General features: G+C 57.2%; 1 protein-coding gene across 1 annotated transcript in view; it reads left to right on the top strand.

Annotated features, from left to right (window-relative positions):
• Positions 1-10104: 10104 nt before the first annotated feature.
• Positions 10105-15251, top strand: part of GAB3 (GRB2 associated binding protein 3) — a gene marked incomplete at both ends in the record, with an annotated part of 45195 nt that continues 40048 nt past the window's right edge. Inside the window, one exon of the mRNA XM_084258540.1 lies at positions 10105-10176. Within this exon, the coding sequence (XP_084114666.1) occupies positions 10105-10176 (72 nt within the window). The remainder of the gene's footprint in view (positions 10177-15251) is intronic.

Below are 15251 nucleotides of genomic sequence, written 5' to 3'. Positions count from 1 at the left end.
AGAAAACGGTGCCGCCGCCGCGCCGTCAGGCCGCGCCGCTGGCCCCGCCTAGGTGTGCGCCGCCCGGTGCGTGCGCCGCGGACCGGGGCGGGGCCACGCCGGCCGAGCCCCGGCGCGCGCAAGCCTCCGGCGTCCGCTCATTGGCCGGCTCGGCATGACGGCTGCGCGTCGGCGCCTGCGCCGCGGTCTCGCACCGCCCCCGGGGAGCGCCGTCGCGGCCGTGGGCGGGGCGCGGGCTGAGGGCGGGGCCGGGGCGGGCCCGGGGCGGGGCCAGCCGGGCCAAGGGAGCACGACGGCCGGCGCTGGCGGGCTGGCCCCGCCCAGTGGGGGAGGGCGCGCAGCGACGCCGCGGACGGAAGGCGCTCACTCGGCGTAGAGCGGCGCGGCTTCCGGGCGGACTCCCGCCGGCACCGACCCGGGCGCCAGGTGCAGGCGGCCGCGCCCGCGTGACCCGGAAGGGGCGCCTCCCGCCCCAGCCGTCGCTCCCGGCTTCCGTCACGCTCTGGTCCGCCCCGCCCGAGAGGGCGGCCGCCGCGCGTCCTGTAACAGCCGCCGTGGACGACCCCGGACGGCCGTGCTTCCCTCACCGCGCGCTCCGCGCAGCCGGAGGGCGTTTCCACTTTCTTCGCGCGGTGCCAAAAAACGCGGCTCTTTCCCGCCCGTGTGGAGTTTATGCTGCTTCCCGCCGGGGTGGCAATGACGTGAACTTACCGCGGCCAACCCACCCAGCCACCCACCTTGTCGCTTCCCTGTCACTTGCTGCTGCTTCCTGGGCGCCACTGGGCTGCACAGGTCGCAGCCGTTGACCCATGCGGCCGCTCCAGCCTTCCTCTTGCTCCCTGGGAGCTCATTGCTCTCATTGCTCTCGTAGCAAAGCCTCTCGACTTGGTTCTCAGGACAGATTGGGTTCGGCGGTGCCTCGGCGCTCCCAGGCAGTCCTGCCCTCCTGAGGGCCCCTGCTTTGCCCAGGGGCCTCCTGCAGGTTCCGCTGCTTCTGCTTTCTCCAAGTAGTGTCTTCTGGACAGAAAAGCCATCCCCCCCGTTGTCAGGACCTGTGCCTCCTCCGCACAGAGCCCTGCACTGCCTTTCCATCTTTTGTGGGGTGAAGAGTGACCACCCAGCAAGTGTCTTAACCCCTGAACCATGCCACTGTGACCTTTTCAAAAAACGGTTTCCATCTGATTCTCTTTCTGCGACCATTTTCTCTCATTCCTGCCCTTGCTCACAGCCCTGCTGCCCCCTGCCTCTTGAAAGTCACGACTGGGGACACCCCCTTTTCCTCCCCTGAGAAGGGAAGGGACCTTGTTTATTGTCTCCCTCTTCACAACACTGTTACCTTATGTAGACATTGTGGCTATTAAGTCACTGCCCTGTGCTCTGCTCCTTCAAGATGTGCACATTCAAGTGTCTGTTGATTGAATCTCTGCCTTCTCAACCCAGAGGCCCCACGGACCTTCACACCCCAACATGAAAAGCTCCTCTTCCTCACCTGCTGAGGTTGCTCTGGCCTTTCTTGGAGGCTTGCACCAAAATCACCAGGACGGTTCACACAGTTATGCCAACTGTCCCCAGGTCGACTCCCCACTCCACAATATCTCCTGTCCGACGTCTGCAGAGCTGGCAGGTTGGAAGCCTAATGTCACCAGCATCCCTCTGACTGCTTTTCTGCCTCCCTAGACTTGCCTGTTCTGGCCATTGCACGCAAGTGGGGCATTCACTGCTGCTCCATTTGTCACCTCCACACGGCGTGCTGTCTGACTCACACTCCACTGTACGGCCAGACGGCATTGGTTTCTTTTTTTTTTTTAATTTATTTATGCATACAAGAGCTGGGGTACAGGCCAGAGGTGCCGGGAGTGAGAGGATTCACCAGAGACAGAGCGGGGAGCAGAACAGGCAGATTGACTGAAATCCATTGCTGAGGGGGAGCAGCGGGCGAGACAGGAGAGGTCTGCTGCGCCATGTGGGTAACTCCCTGGCCGGGGATCGAATTTGTGTTACAGTGGCTGCAGACAACTTTATAGGTTGCATCTTAAACCCTTGCACCACCAGGGAGGCTCCATGGATGGCATTGTTTTCTGCAGCCTCCACCCCTCTCGCCTCGTCGCGTTCCAACTCCATGTCGAACTTTCTTTTTTAAAAAAAAATATATTATTTATGCATACAAGAGCTAGAGTGTAGGTCAGAGGTCCAGGGGTGAGAGGGCTCACCAGAGACAGAGTGGGGAGCAGAAAAGTCAGACTGACTGAAATGCACTGCTGCGGGGAGCAGCATGGAGGGTCTGTTGCACCCCCTGGGTCAGCTCCCTGGCCGGGGATCAGACTCAGGCCAGGCCATAGGGGTAATAGCCTGAGACGGTGTTGAACTGTGTAAGGAAGTGCAGACTGCTGTTCCAGGCCACACTGTGGGCCACACTGCCCACAATGGCTCGCTGCTGCTCATGGCCGACTCCACTCGATATCAGCTAACAGTGTGGCACTGAGGTGTTCAGGTGGCTTGGATTACACAGCCAGCTTGCGTTTCAACGGAGGACTAAAGCAAGTGTGAGTATCTAGGCCTTACCTATATTTTTACCCCAAATTCCAGAGACCTGAGCTGTGATTCCCTCACATGCTGGACAAGCCCCCGCAGCACCCTAACATGCTCTGCCGCCTCCAGGAAGAGGCCGGGCAAGCACCGCACTTCAGCTCATGGCAGCGGTTCCGGCCCCACCGCAAGCACCAGGCTCCTCCTCGCCGTTGTCTCCTTCCATTCAGATAGCCCGGGCCGGGTGATCCCGCCGGAGGCTGGCCTACTTGGACTTTTATCACTTAGAGACACCGTTAACGAGCAAAAGCAACAAACTCTTCTGTCAACCCCAAATAGCATGTATTGGAAGGGGCTTGGGGCTTGTGCGCTCAGTAAAGGACAGGCTAAGAATGACTGTGATAGAAGTGAGACGGTGAGGAAGCGAGAACAAATGAGTTGTGTGTGCGCTCGGGTTAGGGAAGGTCAAGGGCAGGCCTCCCCCTTGTTTATGGCTCATCCCTCACTTCCTTCCACAGCACGACACAAAGCTACATGGTTATTGGACTCCAGGGACGCGCTGGAGAAATAAACAGAGAAAGCCACGCTGAACGGAAGGCTCAGCAGCATCTCTGTGTGCCCTTCTGAAGAGGCAGACAAGGCCCACCCTCCCCTCCCCTCCCCTTGGTTCCATTTCAGCCCCACCCCAGCTGCCTTGACCATAGGATTGTTTTAAGATATTTCACAATGTTTCACTGGTCAAATGTGTTCAATACAATTGGCTGCACAAATGTTCCTTGTTAATAACACCCCCTTCTGATGGGGACAGGCTGTGCAGGGGATGGGGGCGTGACTCGGTAAGCTTCAGATGGTTGAATCCTTTGTCACCTGCTTTGCCGGTGTCTCCTGCAGTGACAGTGGCCGGTAGGGCAACTGGAGGAGCTAGACATGGTCCAGTGGCTCTCAGTCCCCAGTCGGTGGGACCAGCCTCTCGCCTTTGTCAGCCACACCCCGACTCGTGAGGTTGAGTCATAAAGTCAGGGTAGTCAGCTGACTGTGCAAGATGCCATTCCCTACCTCAACTCTGCCTTCCAGACCCTTCTGCTCTGGCCATGAGAAGAAACCCATCATTGGATAGTCTATGGCTCAGAGCATGTGGCAGATCCTGTCGGTCGTGGTGTTGTGTCCTAGCTAGCAGCATGGTGGAAGCTTCAGAAGGCCACTGGTAAAGAGAAGGAAGGGAATAATAATACAAGCAGAAACCAACAAGATAGAGATTAAAAAGTTACACCAAATATCAATGAAACTAAGAGTTAGCGCTTCACCAAATAGAAAACAAAATAGGCAGCTCCCCTGCCCACCTGTGACTCTGCAGGTGTCTCTTTTCCTTTCTCTTTTTCCTAGTAAATCTGTCTTTTTAAAATGTAAAAAAAAGAAAGGCTAGACCTTGAGCAAAGGTAACAAAGAAAAGAGAGAAATCATTATTAAACAGAATCACAGCTGAGAGGGGAGAAATCTTCACAGATAGCACAGAGTACAAAGGATCAGAAGAGATTACTCCACTAAATTCTTTGACCTTCAAGAAATGGGCATGTTTCTAGGTCAATATGATCTTCTAAGACTAACCCAGGAAGAAACAGAAGTCTTGAATAAATCGATGACATCGTGAAAATTGAAGCAGTAATAGGGCTTCCCTGGTGGCTCAAGGGGTTAAGCACAGCACTATGAAGCTGTCCGCAGCCACTGCAGCTCGAGTTCGATCCCTGGCCAGGGAGGTGACCCACATGGTACAGCAGATCCCTCGTGTCTCACCGCTGCTCCCGTCAGCAGTGTATTTCAGTCAGTCTGCCTGTTCTGTTCCCCACTCTGTCTCTGGTGAATCCTCTCACCCCCCACATCTCTGGCCTGTACCCCAGCTTTTGTATGCATAAATAAATAAATCTTTTTTTAATAAGACAATTTTTTGTTAAGATTTATTTATTTAATGGGCCTCCTGGGTGGTGCAGCAGTTGAGCGCTGGGCTGCGAAGCTGCCCGCAGCCTCTGCAGCGCCAGTTTGATCCCCGGCCGCCGGCGAGGGTCCCGCATAGCACGCAGACCTCTCCTGCCGATCCCGCTGCTCCCCTCAGCGGTGTATTTCGTCAGTTTGCCTGTTCTGTCCCCCACTCTGGCTCTGGTGAATTCTCTCACCCTCCAGCGCTTCTGACTGTACCCGGTGCTCGTATAAATAAATAAATAAATCTTTTTAAAAAGATTTATTTATTTATTTTTATTTATTTATTTATTTATTTGTTTATAATTTTTAAAAGATTTATTTATTTGCTTATTTATTTTTTAAGGTTTATTTATTTATTAAGAGAGCTTTTTAAAAGATTTATTTATTTATTTTTATTTATTTGTTTGTTTATAATTTTTAAAAGAATTTATTTATTTGTTTGGGTTTTTTTTTTAAAGAGTTATTTATTTATTTATTTATTTATTTATACAAGCACCGGGTACAGTCAGAAGCGCTGGAGGGTGAGAGGATTCACCAGAGCCAGAGCGGGGGACAGAACAGGCAGACTGACGAAACACACCGCTAAGGGGAGCAGCGGGCGCGGCAGGAGAGGTCTGCGTGCTATGCCGGACCCTGTCTGGCGGCCGGGGATCAAACTGGCCCTGCAGAGGCTGCGGGCAGCTTCACAGCCCAGAGTTCAACCACTGCGCCACCAGGGGAGGCCCATAAATAAATAAATCTTTAAAAAAAAAAAAAAGGAAAATTGAAGCAGTAATAAAAAAATATTCCCCAAACCAAAACTCAGAACCAGGAACCTTTACAAAGTCTGTCAAAACTTTTTTTTTAAAGATTTGTTTATTTATGCATACAAGAACTGGGGTACAGGCCAGAGGAAGCATGGGGGAGGGGTGAGAGAATTCACCAGAGACAGAGTGGGGACAGAACAGGCAGACTGACTGAAATCCACTGCTGAGGGGAGCAGCGGGCGAGTCAGGAGAGGTCTGCTGCGCCATGGGCCATGTGGGTTTCTCCCTGGCCGACCTGGGATCGAACCCGTGCTGCAGAGGCTACGGACAGCTTCACCGCGCTGCGCTCAACCCACTGCGCCACCGGGGTGGCTCTTGGTGAGAGTTTTTGTCATGAATTGGGGTGGGATTTTGTCAACTGTTTCCTCAGCAACGGCTATCCTCGTGTCTTTCCTTGGCTTGCTCGGAGGCTGGATTGCCTGACTGATTTGCCACGACTGAAGGAGGCGTGCGCTATTGGAGAAAACACACTTGGTCTCAGTGCATAGTTGTTTTAAGTGTGAGTGATTTGTAAGGCTTTTCACTTCTTATTCAGGAGACACTTTGTTTGTTTTTTTTTTTAAAGGCATGTATTTTTATTTATTTATGTATTTGTTTTGTTTATACAAGCACTGGGTACAGTCAGAAGCGCGGGAGGGTGAGAGAATTCACCAGAGCCAGAGCGGGGAGCAGAGCAGGCAGAAGGACCGAAGGACACTGCTGAGGGGAGCAGCGGGCGGCAGGAGAGGTCTGTGCGCCATGTGGGACCCTCCTCTGGTGGCCGGGGAGCAGCTGGGGATCGAACTGTTATAGGACAGGGAGAGGGGCAGCCCAAACCCCGCAAACCTGCCTATTCTAAATGGGTTTTGCCATCCGCCGCATCAACACAAAACATAGGAGACTTTAATGGGAAGGAACTTTAATACAACTAGGAAACAATACAGGAAAGGCAAAGAGTCTAGTTTCTAAATCAAACACCCAAAGTGACCCGTCCCCTCGTGGGTAAAAGTCCATCCATATGGGATCGGCCCACAGCAAGGCCCCAAAGCCTGCCACAGGTCTAAAGCATCTTCCAGTGGGGACCCACAGAAAAGTATCAGAAATAACCAGACAAGTCTGGAGGGAAAAGAGCAAAATCAAAATCAAGTTAAAAGCTGCCATTGTCGCCTCCCCACGGGTCTCACCCACATCTGTGTCACCCGGTCCACGACCAAAAGACAAGCGCAGTTTCTTCACGTGTCTCTAGGCTCCACGCGCCTCCTCCAGGTCTCCTGGCTCCATCCTGCTTCCTTCCTCAGTCTCTTCTGCAGCTTCTCCTCTTCCTGCTCAGCTCCACCCTCCCTTGGGTGGGGCAGGGAACCTCCCCCTTTCCTGGGGACCACCCTGTTACAGAACCGGCACTGCCAGAGACCGCGGGCAGCTTCGCAACCCAGCGCTCAACCGCTGCGCCACCGGCGAGGCCCTCAGGAGACACTTTGGCCTAGACGTTTCGGTCTTTTCCCCCAGCAGAGACCCACACTGCTGCCAGGGTCCTCCTTCTTGGCACTCGCTGCCCTCTTGTTGCTGCCAGCTTTCCCACGCCCAGTCACCCTTACCCCGCTTCCCACCTGGGACGCCGTGACACCCAGGACGTGTGCCAGGCTGCATGGGTGGTGGAAAATGCAGGGATGGATGGTGAAGACTGAAGTGCCAGCACCAGGGGCAGGAACGGGTTGGAGGGGCAGGACTCCCCTGCTTCGACCTCACTTCCTGCGCCCTGGCTCTGCCCCTGGACAATGCTTCCCACAGGGCCCCCACCTGGCTTCTGCCTAGTGATGGGGCCACCTGCCACCTGGTGCCCCAGAACCAGGAGGCCACCTCCGGCCTAGCACACCGCTGGCCTGCTGGGTGTTCACCATCAAGTGCAAATGCAGTCGCAGTTCAACAACAGGGATCCTCTGTGGGAATAAAGGTTGGGGTCATCCACCAGTGAGGAATTCTGGCCAACTGAGGTGCTGGCTCGAAAGTCATGGCAGGGTGTGCAAAAGGATGCTATGATGGGCCGTCACAGCCTCCAGAGCCGCCCCAGGAATGAGGATGGCGGGAGCAGGTGCATGTGCGTGGGGTCACCTTCCCACCTCTGTGCAGAGTGGAGGCGCAGCAGTCAGGATCGGGAGCCACAGGCTTGGACTGATCATCTGCAAATCCTAGCAGGGACCTGCAGTAAGGGGCGGGAACCACTAGAAAAACGTGGCTAAAAGTTGCTGCCCATGGGCAGTCTCTCCCTTGGGCACCAGCTGGGTTGAATGGTCCCATGAGGAAGTGCCATCTAGGGTGGGGGACCCTAGGAGGGAATGTAAAGCAGTGCAGGAGCCAGCTTGGGGTCCACCCAGACTCCTCGTGCCTTGTACCCAGCCTCCGGAAAGGAGAAACACGCTTCCAGCAGCTCACCTCAGAAGAGAGAAGCCAATGCAGGGAGCAGAAGGCTGACTCGCTCTAGTCGCTGCCACTGCCTGGGGAGAGCAGTGTAGGCCCTGGGGGCTGGAGTCTCAAAGAGCTGCCTCCGCTGCTGTCCGGTCCAGTGTCTGGTGCTGCTCACCGTGACCTTCAGGCTGGGGCTGCATCATGTCTCAGTGCCCCGCTGTGGGTGCCCCAGCTGCCACCGTGAGTTGAACCCTGGCCTGCTGCCTCTGGCTGCCCTAGGCTCCAGGCCCTCCTGGGCAGGATGGCCCACCTGGGAGTAGTGGCCTTTAGTTTGGGATTCTGGACAATGAGGACACGGTCTGGGGGGGAGACAGCCTTAGAGATTTTATTTCCCCAGTTTGTTCAATAAAGCCTGCTGTTGCCTGAGCCTGAGTGGTCTTGCAGGGGTGCGCGGGTGAGACCCCACAGTGACGGCCGGTCCTCTGCTGGCCCATCCTAGCACGGCCACTGCCCCCCTAGAGCTGTGTTTCACAATTACAGACACATACCCTTGTGTGCAAAAGAAAGTCACTTTAGAAACAACTTGTCCCCTGCACCAGATTGCTCGCTCCTGTCTGGGGGGGACATGCCCCGGGGTGGGCTGTAGTGTCACTCAATTCTGGTGCCACCCGGTGGAGCGGGGCAGCACGTGCTACAGGCTCAGTCCCCTGTGCCCAACACTAGTCACAAATGCAGCCGTCCACCTGTCCCCGGCCGAAGGGCTGGAAGTGCGAGGTGTAAGCTCCAGGTGCACTTGGCACCGTCATTAGGCTCCATGAACTTGCTGGTCGGCTCCAGCAATTGGGAGCTGGCTGATTCATTAGCAAAGAATGACTCAGGAAGAGCCAGAGGGGCACAGCTATAGGGCAGGGGGTGTGGGAAGGGGTGTGGAATTTATCTGCTCTTTGCAGAGGCGTCATTCTCCCCAAATCTGTGCGTATTCACCTTCCGACCACCTCTCTGGGCCCCATCCTTTTTTGGGGTCTCCTGGCGGTTTCATCTCCCTTCCCCAGAGGTGTGTGTGTGTGGACATCCCATCCCCCCCTTGTTTCCTGGAGACACCAATTAACATAACAAGATATACCTCCATGGCTCTTGGCACTCAGGAAATTCCTAGGGCTTCAGGTGCTGGGAATGGCTATTTGCATCATAAGTCACGATATCAAGGTATGGATGTGGGGGAGCAGGGGCAGGTGGAGCAGGGGTGGGCTGCGGGTAAACTGTTTGGCTGATGAGCTGGGTATGAGGTCTGCAAAGCAGTCAGAAGCTGTCCAGGTCGTGGGGGTGGGGGTGGGGGTGGGGGTGCTGAGAGCCAAGGGGTTTGGAAGGGTGTAGATGTGTGGGGTGACAGTCTCCACACATCCGCTTTACCATTGTGGCTGCCACGCCCCTGTCTGTTGCCCACAAGTTCCAGCACCTGCCCGGATCCCTTTATGCTGCAAACCATCCGGCCCGTTCTGTCATTTTGGGTGACCCCTGACACACTCTAGAATCATGCCGGGAGATAGTGAGCTCTCTCTGGAAACTTCCGAGGTACCAGAAGGGTAGGAAGTGTCTTTGTAAGTTACAGAAATGACGTGGCATTGATTTCTTCCAAGTGTGAGGCGTTACACAGAGGGCAGAGAGCGGCTCAGGGACGTGGCTGGCGCTGGGCAGCCACCGCTGCGCGCATCGTGGGTGCCCGCCCCCCCTGGCTGCAGCCCTTTCCCGTTTCCAGCGCGGTTCAGAGCGGGCGGCGCTGGGAGAGGGGCCGCCCGGGGCTGGCTTCCAAGTGGTGTGACATTGTCATCCTGTTTCTCTTGGCCGCGTCTGCACCGTCGAGATAATGCGAGGCCGTTGGAGCAGCGAGTGTGGGGCTGGACAGATAGCGCGGGTGGCTGCCGGGCCGGGTGAGTGGTGGCGGCGGCGAGGCGCAGCTTTCTCGTTCCGATCGATGGCCAGGCACCCCGTTGCAGCCACCTTTTCCAGCTTCAGGGTGGAGGGATGCCAGTCCTCCACGTGCCAGCCTTTCCCACGCGGGCGGGCAATGGGGGTGCAGGGGGCCGGCGAGGCGGCCAGCCCGGGAGGGGGAGGGGCGGGCCGTCGGGGGAGCCGGCGGTTCCGGGCGCGTGGACGAGACCTCCTCCCTGCCGGGCGGCCGTCGCCTGGGCGGGGTGGAGGGGCGGGCAGGCGGCCCCCGGCGCGCGGCGTTCGGAGCGGGGGAGGCGGGGCGGGACGGCGGGGGCCGGAGCGCTGGCCGCGGTGTCCGGAGGCGGGGGTCGCGCGGCGCTTGGGGCGGTGCTGGGGCGGCGCTGGGCCCGCCCCGCCGGCATCCCGGGCCGACTTCCTCCCGCCGCGGGCGGCCGAGCCAGCTGGAGGAAGCGCGGCGGGCGCCACGATGAGCGCGGGCGACGCCGTGTGCACCGGCTGGCTGGTCAAGTCGCCCCCCGAGAGGAAGCTGCAGCGCTACGTGAGTCCGGGCCCCGCGTCCCGTCCCCCCACTCGCTGGCCGCCGGATCCTGCAGTCGGAGCCGAGCCCGAGGCGGGCTGGGGCGCGGGGGGACGGGACGGAAGGCGCGATCGCCCGTCGAGCGGGTGTAGCCAAGGCGCCCAGCCGGGGGAGGGGCGGGGGTCGCGGACCCGGCCGGCGACTCAGACGCACGCCGCCGGCAAGGGCGTCCCGGGTCTGGTCGGGGGCGGCCCGGAGCCCCAGGGGCCCGCGCCCAGGGCCGGACAGCGGGCCGGCAGAAGGACCGCGGGCCGGTCGGGCCGACGCGGGCGGGGGAGGCGGCTCCCGGCGTTCGCGCGGCGGGTCCGGAGCGCCCTGGAGGCCGGGCGGGGAGCCGGCGACTAAGACCGCCAGCCCGGGCTCACAGGCTGTCGCTGCGCGGCGTTTGCCTGGGGCTGCCACCGCGCTTGCCGAGCACCCGCGGGAGCCGAGGCTTGCACAGCGGGACAGCAGGGACCCGGGGAGGGCGCGTCCTCCCCGCCCCCTGGCCGCGCGAGCGGCGCCCCGGGCAGCGCCTGCTCACCCCTCGCGCGGCGCGGGCCTCGGATCACGGGCCACCAAGTGCGCCCCGGGACGACCCGCCGGCCGGCGGGTGGGGGGCTTCGCCACGCCAGGAACAGCCGCTGCGCCTGCGGACGGGATGCGGGCGGCGCGGAGCCTGGGGGAGCGCGCTAGAGCCATGTCCTCCGGATTCCTCAATGCCTGCCAGCGAAGCCTGCGCGCCCGGCGCCCGGGCTGTGTGCTCCGCTCCGAAGCCGGCGCCCACCTGGGCGCCCCGCCCGATATCAGCGCTGTTCGTGGGAGGTGGGAAGGGACAAGAAGAACCCACTGCGTTTGGGGTACTTCCACAATGCCTGGCAGGCCGTTTGCCTGCACTTGCACTCGCTAGGACCACTGTCACCCCGCAGGGCTGGCAGGGGGTCGTCCACAGCTTCGAGTGTTGCTTCTGCCCAGGAGGCAGCCGAGGGGCGTGTGCGCTCACAGTGGACGTGGTGGTGCGGAAGGGTTGCTCGGGTGGACTGCCGGGGTGTTCCCACAGCACTCTCCACCACCCCCAGTACACACAAGCGAGGTCCGGGCCTGCCGGCCCCCACATCCCCAGCCGCTTGCCTCCCTCCCTCTGTCCAGCCAAGCTGCCTGGAAGACTCATCCTTCTGGGAGTACATAAGAAAAGGAAGAGTCTCTCCTCCTCCACCCCCAACCAAGGCTTTGTCACGGACAGGTTCCTGCAGGCCGCGGGGAGGTGGTGTCCTCCTGGCCCTTGGCAATGGGAGGCAATTGAAAGGCTCCGCAGTCGTTGTGCCAGGGGGGTTCTGATCCTGTGCCCCACGGGAAGGTGGCAGGAGACTCCCCTGCAGCCGTATATGCTCTCTCTCTGGTTAGGCAAGTTGCCCTGCCTCTGAGCGTGCACACCCAGGGTCCATGTACAGCCTGTGCGAGGGGCCATGGTGGGCAGGGATGGGGGCTCTGGCAGCTTGGAGCGCTGAGACGTAACCTTCCTTATTTGACCAGATGTCACTTTTCACCTTTAGCCCTGGCGTGGGGACTTCCCCTAAGGAGGGGCGTGGCCTGTTAGATAGTTGGGTGCCTTTTGCTGACACCTGGGTGGGACACCCCTCAAAATCAAAAGCAGATTCCCGCTCACCTCCAAGTTCCGCAGGAACCCCCTGCTGCCACCAGAGGGCACTCAGGGGCAGTTCGGCGCAGCCCTGCGGCCACCCTGCAGCAGGAGGACCTGCCGGGAGGACTGGCCCTCCTCCCTGGGCTGAGCACCCGCGTCCTCCCTGGGCTGAGCACCCGCGGGACAGGCCCAAGTCACTCGCAGGGGGAGGACGAGAGGGCCTGCCTGACATTCAGAACAGATAACAGCAAAGCTACTTAGTGGTACAAGTATTGCAACGTGGCAAAGGAAAGCCCCCCCAAGAGAACGGTGATCTTTCTAGAACTATTTCTACACAATCTGCAACGTTCTCTTTTGCACAAAAGGGGTCACGCTCTACCAATTGTCCTGCGATTTTCTCTGTTCATGATGATCGCGGGCACCCTTCCAGGCGCTGCCCACAGAGCATCCTGGATCAGCCAGGGCATCCCACGCTTCGTGGCAAACGTGACACTGTTCCTCCACGACCAGCATTTGCCAGGAGCTATTTGTAGCTTGGATAATAGTTTTTTGTTGCAGACTTAATCTCCAAGCATTTTCTACCCGCCTGTACTTTATCTTTTTATTCTTTTTGCAGTCTCTTCCAGAAAAGCAATATTTAAAATTTTTGATTAAGTCTCATTTATCAATTTTTCTTTTATGGATGATGCTTTACTGTCAAATCAAAGAATTCTTCACCTTGTCCCATTTCCTCAACATATTTTCTGTTTGTTTCCTACAAGTTTTATACTTTCATATTTCAGTCTGTGACTTGAGCTAAAATCTGTAAACATGCAACATTTGCATCGTGGTTCATTTTACTGGAAACTGAGTTTGTTGAATATACTCTCCTTGAATTACTTTTGCAACTTGAACAAAATCAGTTTTCCTGGGTGCCTCGGTCCATCTTAGGCTAGCACCATGCTCCTTGGCCACAACTTGCCTTACGAGAATTCTTCCCTCAGGTGCTTTCAGCCCTTCAGCCTTCTTTGCCCATTCAGTCGCGTGTCAATTCTAGGTCCACCTTAAGTTCACATCAAGTTTGTCCATTCTGCGTGTTGCCTCTGACCTGCAACCTTGGTAAACTCACTGCTCCCAGCTGGAGCACTGACACGGCCAGAGCAGCAGCCCCTGGGCTTCCCCTGAGCTCCACCCTTCCCGCTGAAGCATGTTAGCCGTTGCTCTTTGTAGCTGTTTTTTTTTTTTTTTAATGAATTTCTGTTGTTTCTTTTTTTTTATAAAAGATTTATTTGTTTATGAATATAAGAACTGGGGTACGGGCCAGAGTTGGGGGTGTATGTGTGAGAGGATTCACACACTGTCACAGAGACAGAGCGGGGATCAGAACAGGCAGACTGGTGTTTGCTTCGGCAGCACATATACTAAAATTAGAACAGGCAGACTGACTGAAATCCACTGCTGAGGGGAGCAGCGGGGAGACGGGAGTTCTGCCGCGCCCTGTGTGTGGGTCAGCGCCCTGGCCGGGGACTTCACTCAGGCCGCAGTGGCTGCCCATAGCTTGATAGCGCTGTGTCTTTAACCCCAGTGCCACCAGGGAAACGCTCTTTTTTTTTTTTTGATTTTTTTTTTTGTTTATACAAGCACTGGGTAGAGTCAGAAGCGCGGGAGGGTGAGAGAATTCACCAGAGCCAGAGCGGGGAGCAGAGCAGGCAGAAGGGCCGAGGTACACTGCTGAGGGGAGCAGCGGGCGGCAGGAGAGGTCTGCGCGCCATGTGGGACCCTCCTCCCGTGGCCTGTGGAGGCTGCGGGCAGCTTCGCTCCCAGCGCTCAACCGCTGCGCCACCGGGGAGGCCCTCTTTGTAGCTGTTTTTTATGAAATCAAGTTAGTGCCCTTGTATTGCTAAGGTTTTTTATTGTTATTTAGATTTTGTTAAACCCCTTTTCTGTGTTTATGAAAACACAATATGCTTTGTCTTTTGCCCTGTTATGGTGAATCACTTGGGTCGATTTTGCGTTTTAGGGCTTGGATTACTGGGATAAGCCCCGTGGCTCTACTATGCCGTCCTTTCCCTGCGTGGCTGGGTCCCGCTTCCTGATCTTTCGCTGAAGACACGTCTGTCTTTGTGCACGATGGATATTAGCCTGCAGTTTCCCTTTTGTGCACTGTCTTTTCTGGTTTTGATGTCAGCATAATGCTGACCTCATAAAATGGTTGGGGAATGTTCCCTGTCTTCTATTTTCTGAAATGTAATATTGGGTATACCCCACCATTGACCCATCTGCTCCGGGACTTGGACTTGTGGGATGTTTTCAGTTACGTTTTTTTTCTTTCTTTCTTTTTTTTTTTTTTTTTTGTGGGACCCTCGCCGGCGGCCGGGGAATGAACCGGCGCTGCGGGCAGCCTCGCAGCCCAGCGCTCAACTGCTGCGCCACCAGGGGAGGCCCTACGTTTTATTTCTTTAACGGATACAGAGCTGTGATCCCTGTCTTCTGGAATGAACTTAGGTGGTTGGGTTTTTCAAGGATTTTCTCTATTTCATCTGATTCTTGGGGTACACCATACAGTTGGTCATGTCCGGCCCTTGGTCGTCCTTGCTTCCCTCTGGAATGATTTGCCTCCTATTCTACAGGTCTGCTGGTGGTGACTTCTTTCAGTTATGGCTAGACAAAGATTTGTATTTTTGCCTTCATTTTGGACTGACATTTTTGCTTGACAAAGAAACAGACCAAAGCAAAACAAAACCCTTGGAATCCTACTGCAGCACTGAGGGCCCTGGGAGGGGGGGAGTGTGGGCCCTGGGCCGCGGCCCTGGCTGCTCAGCATCTCCAGGCGGGCGTGACTCTGTCTTCCTGAAACACAGGGTGTTGTCAACCGGCGTGACCTCAATTAAAAAGGACTCGGCTTTCCCTTGTGTGTTTTACAGCCGTTGCTTCCCTTTCCTCGCGTGTGCGCTGCTCCTTCCCACGCAGGAGGCTGCGCTGTCCCTGGCCTGCTGAGGTGCTGTTGGGGTTCGCAGAGCTTCTAGGATCTGCAGCTGTTTCTACCCAGAGTCCTAGCGCCTCTCACGTTGAGTTTGGAGGCTCGGGTCGAAGCCGTTATGCCCCGTTATGCAGCAGAGTTCTCTGCTGCTTCCTCTGCGCGCCTCGGGTCGGCTGTGATTTTGCGCTTCCCCGGGTGGCTCACGCGGCCCTTCTCGCGTCTCCCCTGCTGTGCTTGGGCTCCTGTGCCTTGGGAGCACGTGGGGGTGTTGGCAAGTATTTCTGTGACCTGTCTTCTGCCGAAGGTGCCGCGGTCCCCCTTCCACGCTCCGGGAGGGGCCCTGCAGGCGCCGCTCGGTGGTGCGGGAGCGGTGGCCACCGTGGCCGTCCCGCGCGCCACAGGCCAGGAGCGGCCCGGAGGTCTGTTCCAACAACGTGTTTAAAACCGGAGGAAGGG

The sequence above is a fragment of the Talpa europaea genome, assembly GCF_964194135.1.
Source record: "Talpa europaea genome assembly, chromosome: X".
NCBI classification, from domain to species: Eukaryota; Metazoa; Chordata; class Mammalia; order Eulipotyphla; family Talpidae; genus Talpa; species Talpa europaea.
Note: the sequence above shows the minus strand (reverse complement) of the source record. Positions and strands in the feature narration are given on the sequence as shown.